Source organism: Cryptomeria japonica, chromosome 2 (genome assembly GCF_030272615.1).
Source record: "Cryptomeria japonica chromosome 2, Sugi_1.0, whole genome shotgun sequence".
In the NCBI taxonomy this organism is placed as follows: Eukaryota; Viridiplantae; Streptophyta; class Pinopsida; order Cupressales; family Cupressaceae; genus Cryptomeria; species Cryptomeria japonica.
The window spans coordinates 603,951,303-603,961,517 of NC_081406.1; the positions used below are offsets into that span (position 1 = coordinate 603,951,303).

The window sequence follows — 10,215 nt, forward strand, 5'->3', positions numbered from 1 at the left end:
ATTGATGGTGAGAAGTTGAAATTACTTCTATACCGACAGATAAGTTAAGTGATTACCTAATCGGTAAGCATTAAATGCGGTGGTTGGCAAAATTAACATTATAAATCAATGTTTTGGCTCCAATTTCATTTCACCGAGCATTCAAACAATCAAAGAGCACAAAAATTCCTGAGCAAAGACATTTCGAGCAAAGAAGCTAAGCAATTCAGCAAGCAATCCTTCCTAAGGCAGATAAAGGTATTTATATCCATGGCTTCTTCATTTATTCCTGAATTCATAACAATCCCTACTGTAGTCGAAGTGATTAAACACCTAGACCCGTATTCCAATTAGTTCCCAAAATAGCTAAGAAAGATGATAATGTTGGTGTATTTTCTCAAATCCCCAAAGGAGTAGTTTTTGGAGAAGACCCTAAAATGTACATTCATTGTCACATAGAAGAATTAGGTGACGAGGAAATCAAGAGCATGCATAAGATTGTAATTTGTGACGATTCCGGTAATGTGAAATCTGAACACAAAATAGTTGAAACCCTAGGATTCACTGAACTCAGTATTCTGGATTTCCCTAAGGAAGTTATAAGGATAGTTTTAAGCAGGGTACATGGTGCATTCTTTTGGTTAGACTTAGTTCAGAGGACAGAGGCCGTAATAAAAGACAACAAAAAGTTCATTGAGAGCTTGAATATGGTTTTGGCGAATCTTTTTCAGATTGTAACCAACCGGTTACAAGGATGAAGTAGGAAACCACACTCATTGACACTTTGACAACCTTTGTCATTGATGCCAAAGGGGGAGTAGTGGAATGAGAAAAATAATCAATAAAATGACTCATCAACTCAGGGGGAGTACACATTCTTTTGGTACACATTTTTGGTAAGACAATACCGGCAGATTCTTTTTGGATGACAATTTTTTTTGATTTTTCTCATGAGTGTTGCCATCAATGCCAAAGGGGGAGATTGTTGGCAAATGCACACTCCAATGAGACATTGTAGGTGATTGAAGGTTTTGTCATTGATGGAAACCTTACAATCCTATGACATCGACAAGGCAATCCACTGGCACTAGTAAGATCAGACTTTACATCGGCACACAGACCACCGACATCGACAGTGAAAGGAAGCGTATCGACGCAGAGACTGACAAGAATTTTGTTTGTAAATTATTTTGTTAATTATTGTAAAATCATTGTAAGTTGTAAAATGACTCATATATATAAGAGTTCATTATAGAGGAAGAAATAGAATGAAATGAGGAAAAATAAGGCATACCTATTATGCGAATTATATGTTAAGGGTTTATGTATGAAGCAGAGCTATAAACCGGTATTGGATATGGCATAGTAGATTCTATTTTGAAGTAGTACAAGACATTGGATTTATATAATCCATTTTGTAAGTCAGTGAGACTTCACATTTTGTAATTGAGTAGTGAGCTCTAGGCACTTGGCCTTCCTGCATGTGCAGGCCCCTCTTGTAGCAATAATATTCTCTTATTGGCCAGTAAGTGAATATTGTGGGTCATAAATCCCACCGAGGTTTTTCCCACACCGTGTTTCCTCATTAAACTACTATATTATGGTGTGTTTTTCATGTGGTTGCTGTTATCTCTGTTTGTTGCATTACTTTCTATTTACCGGTATACAGTATTAATATGTTCTACATGTTTTAAGTTAAGAAAATCATCTGAACCGGTTAGATATTGATTCACCCCCCCTCTCAGTATCTGTGGGAATGCTAAAAATAGTTTTGAAAATTACAACATCCCCAAACCTATCATATTTCCTTAGCCCCAATTGCAGAAAACTTGTATCCCTACCCTAATCCTAAGTAGCCTCAATGTTTATAAAATTAGGGGCAAATATCAAGTATCTTCTATACCTATCACCATGTAGAAAATGACAACATTATCAACTAACATATACAAAAAATACCATATTTTTAGTGACGTGGTCCAGTGGATGAAAACCACTGCCCAAGGTTAGGATTCTTCTTCTACTCTCAATTTATCTACCACGAGCACTCTAGCACCACTGGACATTCAATGCCACTTATGTCATGGGCATGACTCTTTGCCATTTCTTCAATGTCATGGCTATCATTCTCCACCCATTCTTCCCCATGATCTAGTCCCCAATCCTCACCATCCTCATTCCCTCCTTCTACCACCAATATTTCTGCTTCCATGTATTCTTTGACCCATTCTTCTTCTGAACCCAGATTGATTTTAGCCAAATGAAGCAAGAAGATAGTTCTCTATTCCATCTCCTCTGATTGTGTTTCTAACATCTCTGGTTCCAGGGTGTGGACAATAGGGAATTTCCTTCTCCACCACAACCCTTAGACATGTAGTAATTTTGAGGTAGTGGAATGAGCAGGTTGACATCCACATTATCTAGGACTGCATGAATTTCCCCTAGAAATGAATGCTCAAACAACATTTGACATAGTTTCTTGGCCTTGGACTTGGTCATCGCCATAGAAAGTAGAATTATCAAGAACATTGTTGTGAGGTCAATATTAACCCTATAATGGTGGTAAGCATTCAAAAATTCTTTCCCTAGCACAATTTTTATAGCATGCATCACCAAACTGTGGCTAGAAGAAAGTATGGCCGCCATTCTTTTCTCCGTCACCTCCCCTAGATAATACATCTACTATTTTGTTGATTTGAGTAGGATTGACATGTCCATCACTCGCACTTCGTTAGACTGCTAAAAATAGGTAGAAATGAATGAGTCACCCATCATTGCTCGCTCCTATTTCTAAACACTTGCCTTATGTCACCATGATGAGCCATTGAGTAGCTTAATAAATGTTATGTCGTTCAACTCATCATACCAAATTTGGGTACCGTCTATGGAGACGAAAATTTGCAACCCTTCATAATGTATTTTCAAGATGGACCCTTGTAAATACACTATGAGAGTGCAAATTTTTGCCCCATAACCATTTCACCAGATTTGTGTATTGCCTTGTAGGATTTCATTTGAGTTGTTCCACACATTTCTGCCCTCTTCCTTATGTTTATCATCCATATGTGGCACACCGCAATTGTCATGATGGACCATCCTCAATATTCCTCTATTCCTACACATAACATGTGTCTCTCCATTGTACAACCTCATTTGATCTTTTCGTCATGTGTCCATTTGTGAAAAACACCCTCTCCATCTTATAATTACAGTAGTCTTTCTGAGAACCACCCACTGTATGTTATTTGTTGCGTGGACAAAGATCTTGATTCATCATATCTCATATTGGGTGGTAGGGCTAGTACAAGTACGTATAAGTGATGCAGAGCCCTGGTATCAGGTATAGAGTAAGTTCCCCTAGTCCAAGAACAAACCAAGGACTCTAGCAATCACAAAATTCTTTAAGGGGTCAAGAAAGATCAATTTGACAAGTCCCACATCCTTACCTTCCTAAATGATTCCTCACAAGGTCACTTACCTTGAGTGCTTCACAAGGTCTTCTAGTGATTCTTAAGGACCCTATAGCCCAATAAAGTTTGGTCCACTCTCCAATTTATCAGTGCGTATCTAGGGATTGGGTTGAAGTCCTCTAGGCCAGGAAGACTCTTTTCAATCACCAATTTAGGTTCCCTCTAATGGTTTGTGCCAACTGCTGCAATAAGGCCTACAAATCCTAGTAGCCCCGCCAGATGGGTTATCCATAATTAAATCCTTATTTCTCCAAAGGACCTAGACAACTAATTCCAGATTTGGATACCCTTTACTAAGTTACAAAACATATTCAAATGGTTCTAGCAGTTCGAAAATACAAAGGTCCAAACCTTATCTTGGTTAGGAGACCTAATAGCCCTAATTAGGCCTATTTTACAAAGGAGAAGATAGGCACAAGCCCTATCTTGTCAAACCAACACAAGGAAAACTCTTAGGAAATGGTAAATCCACCAATTCCTAAGTTTTAGGCAATTATCAGACCCCTAACACTTGATGTGAGACCTATTTGCTTGCACCTTCACTGTGGCCACATGGAGTTGCCCACCTTAATGCATCAAACCCTTGCCTCCAACCGGTCTTAACCTGCAAAAGGATTTAAAAATATTAAAATACATTAGCCATACTTTCATCTTCCCCAAATCCGTGGACCACCAATGAAGGATCAACAATATGAGGCCATTTCTTTATAAAACCATAGGTAAAACTGTCAAATCTAGACCACTTCTAGAAATTTGTAGGTTTCTCCCTTGTCTTGGCGAATTAGGACCTCATAATTGATGCATATGAAAGGTGATTGGCCACCCTAACACATCCCACTAGTTTTCTAATTCCAAAGTGTCTGTACAGTACGGTACACCGTGCAAAATAACAAAACTGCAGGAAATTCTCAAAATTTTATTGCTTCAATGATGCCAATTGTTTACAAAACTCTTCTCTCTCTTAAATGATGATTGGGAATGAAATTTTATACCTTACTCAATGGTTATAAACCACCTTGTGAACTCAGGCGACCGTTGGAAGGAAGTTGCTCTTTGTAACCAAAAGTTGTCATCAAAAGTTGTCATGTTTGAGCAACTTTGACACATGTTAAGTCCACAGACCTAGAGTTGTTTCAACATGTCTTAAACCTTCCTAAGACATCTCCAACACATAAATACCTAGAAAATACCTAAATACCCCTAGGCCCATATGCCCATGGTGGCTTATCAACTTGCCAAATCCATGTCATTGGGTAACAAAGTGAAGTTTATTACAAAAATCAAACAAACAAAACTATCCTATTACATAGAATGAAAGATCACATTCTCATGTGTGATCTTTAGGCCTTCATTTCCTTGATTATCTTAGTCATGAGGTGCCCCTGCACCAATAAGTGGCTGCGTTTTGCTTATTTTCATGCTTTAATTAGACTCACCTTCCTAATACCACCTCATCTCAATTTGGCATCTTGTCAACCTCCTCTTTTTCCAGTTTATCGGCCACATCGTTGCCTTCACAATAGACATGGTTAACATTTAATTTCACAAATCTTCCAAGAAACTCTTTAATGGGGCGAAGCCAATGATTGAGCTTCTAGTTCAGTGTATGGTTAAGATGAATGCCATTTACCATTATAAGGGAGTCTCCCTCGAGATAAATACGGTCATCTCCTATTTCCAAACCCATTTGTAGATTGATCAAGGCATTTCAAAATTCTGCCACATTATTAGTGGATATTCACAGAGAGATACAAACCTTTCCACAGTTGTCTTTTTATTTTCATCTCGTGCAATGCACCCGACCCCACTCGAACTAGGGTTGTCCTTCGAGGTACCATCAAAGTTGATCTTAATCTAGCCTACATCAGGAGCAATCCATTTGACATCCTTTCTTTGCTATGAGGGTTGATTAACCCACCCAACACCCTTAATGGGCTTATTTTTCATTTTATATCTATTAGATTAAAGATTATTTATACACTTAATTTGGGATTTTGAATTTTTGTCTTATCTAAAATTCTTTTTTTTGGTCTATAGGTTTGTGTTCATGTATTAGATGATCGATAAAATCCCAAATTAGACATATATTCATTTAATTTGTCTCTTTTGTTTTAAAGTAGTATTTCACTCCCTAGCTTCTATTGGAGCCTCTTGAATGGACTAGTTGATACCTACATATTGGGTTGCTTAAGAGATCCTAAAACTCATAAAAGAACTTTAAGAAATTAATTCGCTCCCAATTAGGGAACTACCTATTCCACATGTTGTTGTATCAAAACACACATGGTACTAGAATCTTAAATCTTTGACAAGCACTAAGATTTTGCCAATTGGCAAGTGTATTATTCAATATAGTGTAGACATGCACTATTTCTTGTAAATAACATATACAATTATTGAATCTGGCTCTAACATTTGATAATTTTGTTAAGATTGATGTATGGTTGAACATATCTAGTGAGGAAATTATTTGGTTGGGTATTTGTAGGTGAAGAGAGAGAGAGAGGTGCTTTAGAACACTTACAGAAAAAAAAACTAAATGATAGAAATATTGTTGTAAAAGTCTTATACAAGTGTTTTGGCTACAAAGAGGATAGTGTTGTTGTAGTAATAAGTTATAACATAGTGTTCATGTGGTCATTTAGAAATGGCAAAAATTTGATGAGCGATCTTGATTTTCAAGGGGTTTATGCCTTTGTGGACTTTAGTGCAAGATTCATATGTTGGGTTATAGTGGCATGCAAATAGTTATTCATGAGGTATTTAGTTTTTATATGGATTTTTAAAATTTTTTTTTACTCATTTACAATAAGGGCTGTATGTGTTTTTACAATCGATCATATAAAATTGAATAAGAGATTCAATTAATTTAGTGCATATATAGATCACAAACAAGTGTCTTGTAACTTTATTGTAAAAATATAGAGTTATTATAGTAATGTCTATCTTTCAAGCAATTGATTTAAAGAATTGTATAGATTTTATATCATCTTCTAGATAATTCAAAATTTTACTATGAGGAAATCATCCATTTATAACAAAGTTTTATTGTAATAAATTTTTTATCAATGTGCTCATTGAACCTAAAAAGTGCTTAAACCGCAACATGTTGACACTTTAAATGAAGATGGTTCCCACCATAAAATGTTACACATTGACAACTGTTTACCACAAATTATTTAACATATAATTTTAATTACTAATATATAAAATTATGTAATAAGTCAAATTATACAACCAAATAAATTTAGAAGTTATAAAGTATGATTTAAATTTAAAACAATAGTCCACAAATATCAAATCAAGTGTCATTGCTACTTTATTTGGTTTGAAAAAATCGAAATGGGCATTACCTGGATGCAACATTATCTGGCATATCCTTACTGCTATGCTGTCCTTGATCTTCTGAGAAAAAAAACTTCAATGAGAAACCAAGTTTCAAAGTTTAACGGTACAATTTGTAGAGCCTAGTCATTAAAAACAGTGAAAACATATGTTTCCTGTGCAGGAAGCTTGATAACCCCCACATTTGGTCATTGGGTCCAGACCTCAACATCCTCCCTCCTGGATGAGTCTAATCAAACCGAGCAAACAAACAAAATCACAGCGAAGAAGATTTTGTGCAGCTGGAATGAGTTCATTCATACCCATTGCCAATTGGCACATCACACAAATATATGTGGTTTCAAACAAGTGTTGAAATCCGTAGAGAATAGTGTCTGAGTTAATTGCTTGTCAGCTGTCGGTGTAGTGGTTGTATTAAAATGTCAAAATGGGTTTCTGTTGTATTCTTATCATCCCAAAGCACAACTGGAGATGCTAATTGGGTATATATGCTTATTCAAAATGGCTTTCTGTTGTATTCTTCTTTCAAATAGCACGCCCATACGGTCGGTGGTGGGAAAGGCTGTGGGATTACAGTTGGCGAGCAGATATTTGTTTCCTTTCAATGGATGATTAAATCAGTGTTTCCAATGTGCAGCTGTCTGCATTTTACGCGGCTTTCCTGCATTATATTTTCCTATAAATCCTTCTATACTTGCCCCATTCTCCATCAGATAAACACAATGGAGTTGAAAAATGTGTGTTGTGCAGCATGGATATTAATGTTCATCTTGCCCACAGTCTTCTGCTGTGATCGTTGTGTTCACAAATCAAAAGTGGCCTATTACTCTTCCTCCCAGCCTGTCAATGGTATGTACAAATTTCATAAATCCTTTAAATCTTTTCTCTTGGCAGACTAGTTTATCCTCGCATCTGAGTAATATTTCTATTGGGAATTGCAGCGGGAGCATGTGGGTACGAGTCCTCTGCAGCAACATTGAACAATGGCGATGTGGCCACAGCGAGCGCCAAAATATATAGGGAAGGGATTGGATGTGGCGGCTGCTATCAGGTAGAAACTAATCAGTCATAATTTCTTTTGCTTTGGCTTGTGTGTTTGGATCAGGGGTAAGAATAAGGCGGTTTAAACTGTTATCTTGTGCAGATAAGATGCACAGACCCGGCGATTTGCATTAAATCAGGGGTAAAAGTCGTGGTTTCAGACTTCTCCCCCAACAATCAGACGGATTTTGTGCTACCCAGTCGCACTTTCGCAAAGATGGCACAGCCCACAAAATCGTCTAAGCTTGTGAAGATGGGTGTTGTGGATATCGAGTACAAACGGTGAGTAATTGGCATTAAATCATATTGTTCTGAGTTTTCATTATTCGGCCACACAAGGCAGAAAAGTGTTTCACTTTTACTCCAATTTTGTAACCTGATCCACAACTATTGAAAGGATTTTGATGATTTGAAGGGAAACGGATTCATTTGACAAGAATCTGTTTTCTTATTTTGTTCACAGAATACCATGTGGATATCCAGGGAAGAACATGACAGTGAAGATAGACAAGATCAGCAATTACCCATACTTTCTTGCCTTGCAATTTCTGTACCAAGGAGGCCAGACGGATATCATGGGCGTGGAAGTTGCTCCGGTAAGAGATTGTCTTAATCATGACTGTATCTTTGAGATGAGTGGGTAATGAATTGAATTTGAGAAACGCAGGTGGGAACTTCAAATTGGAAATTCATGACACGCAACCATGGTGCCGTGTGGAGCATGCAGCAGCCTCCTGAGGGGCCCATGTCTTTAAGGGTTCTTGTTACGAGTGGATACGAAGGTTTTTGGGTGTGGGCCAAAGGAGCTGTGCTGCCTTCAGACTGGAAAGTGGGCTCTATCTATGACAGTGGTGTTCAGATCAAAGAAATTGCACAAGAAGGTTGTTCTCCTTGCGACTCCCAAGACTGGGACCTCGGGCAGTCCTTGAATATATAGTTGCAGTTGCAGTACAATCACATATATATTTCAAGTTCAACAAATTCACTGTAGATCTCTGTTTTACACGTCATAGAAGGAAATTGCGCTTCATTTCACTAGTGAACCCCGCACTGTATTTAAAGTGTGTTGTAATGGTCTAATTCAAAACGATCTTAAATGTTATAATGAGTGACAATCATTTGATATGGATAAACCTTGTTGATATAGAACGTACATCACAGAAAAAAAGGCCACATAAGTTCAATTCAATTCTGTACAGGCTACTATTCTCTTAAATGAGGGGTCGCTAAAGTTTGATTTTACTTGCGAGAAGCTTTCACTGTGCATTTGTTTTTTTCCTCAATTTAACCTTGCTAATAGGGTAAGACAAGTTGCTCAGCAACAATTGTTCTAAAACATAAATAATTTGTTCCCGAGTAGTGTTTATATTCTAATTTTTTTATTCCACTAAACTTTTTTATTAATATTTTTTATTTTTTACATAAGATTCAAAGAGCATACAAAGGAAAGAACCCTGGGAAGAAAACCTTCAGTCACAGCTCATAAAATAAACCTATAGTATCTAACAGATCAGTTTATACACCCTGCCCAAAACACATATAATATCAGTTTATGTAGACTCCACAACTGCTATCAATGGAAGAAGACAAAATTTTCCAAAGCCCTGTGCCAAATCCCATGAGCCAAAAACCTTCCTGCCAAAAAAGAAAGTATCAAAAAACCTTTGGAAAAACACTATTGTATCAAATACAATGAGCTCAAACTCTCCTCCAACAATGAACATGAATACTTGAAAGGAAATGGGAAAGAAAATTTTATATCAACATTACTCAAGAAAATCACATAACTATTGCTGCAAACCTTCCCATACCCTAGAAGGAATTTCCTCAAAACCCACCTCTCGTTGATAATAAAAAATGGCTCCAAAAAATATATCCCTAATATAATTGATCTTGAGTAAGGTATTTTTCACTTGAATTTTTTCAATTTGTATTTTTATCCTTTTTAATTTTGATATTTTATGAAATTGTCAGTTAGTGTTTTACTTTTTCTTTCAAGTCAAGGGATGTGTATTTAAGAACCAATTCATCTTAAATACACAATTCATTTTCTATGATAAGGAAATAATTTATTTACTAAATTTATTATGGAGATTCAATTATTGAGAAAATGGTTAAAAGAGACACAACATATCTAAAATAAAAGCATCTTTTTGGATGATAATGAGGAAGATAATGTACACAATTTAGGTAGTCCCAATTGTCTTCCTCTGAATGTTGAAAACAAAAAGGTAGGAAAAAATATGCCCATGGAAGAATACACACAAAAATTTCATCTTATGAAGTATAAGTCCAATATTTTTTAAATTTAGTAAGATTGACATTTGAAAATAGTTATTTCAGTATCTAAAATAGGAAAAAAAATCTATTGAGGCTCTTATAA

The 10,215-nt window shown here is 36.4% G+C and overlaps 1 protein-coding gene across 1 annotated transcript; it reads left to right on the forward strand.

The window, feature by feature from the left end:
• Positions 1-7,369: 7,369 nt before the first annotated feature.
• Positions 7,370-9,074, forward strand: LOC131062990 (expansin-like A2). Its single transcript, XM_057996735.2, has 5 exons — positions 7,370-7,640; positions 7,733-7,842; positions 7,936-8,114; positions 8,296-8,428; positions 8,500-9,074. The coding sequence occupies exons 1-5, from the start codon at positions 7,400-7,402 to the stop codon at positions 8,767-8,769; spliced, it is 933 nt and encodes a 310-aa protein (XP_057852718.2). The 5' UTR covers positions 7,370-7,399; the 3' UTR covers positions 8,770-9,074.
• Positions 9,075-10,215: the final 1,141 nt, after the last annotated feature.

Bases quoted from the DNA above. Each gene is read 5' to 3' on its own strand.
- LOC131062990 (XM_057996735.2), top strand. From the start codon at position 7,400: ATGATTAAATCAGTGTTTCCAATGTGCAGCTGTCTGCATTTTACGCGG. The intron at 7,843-7,935 runs GTAGAAACTAAT...TATCTTGTGCAG, and splicing joins GATGTGGCGGCTGCTATCAG to ATAAGATGCACAGACCCGGC. The intron at 8,429-8,499 runs GTAAGAGATTGT...TGAGAAACGCAG, and splicing joins TGGGCGTGGAAGTTGCTCCG to GTGGGAACTTCAAATTGGAA.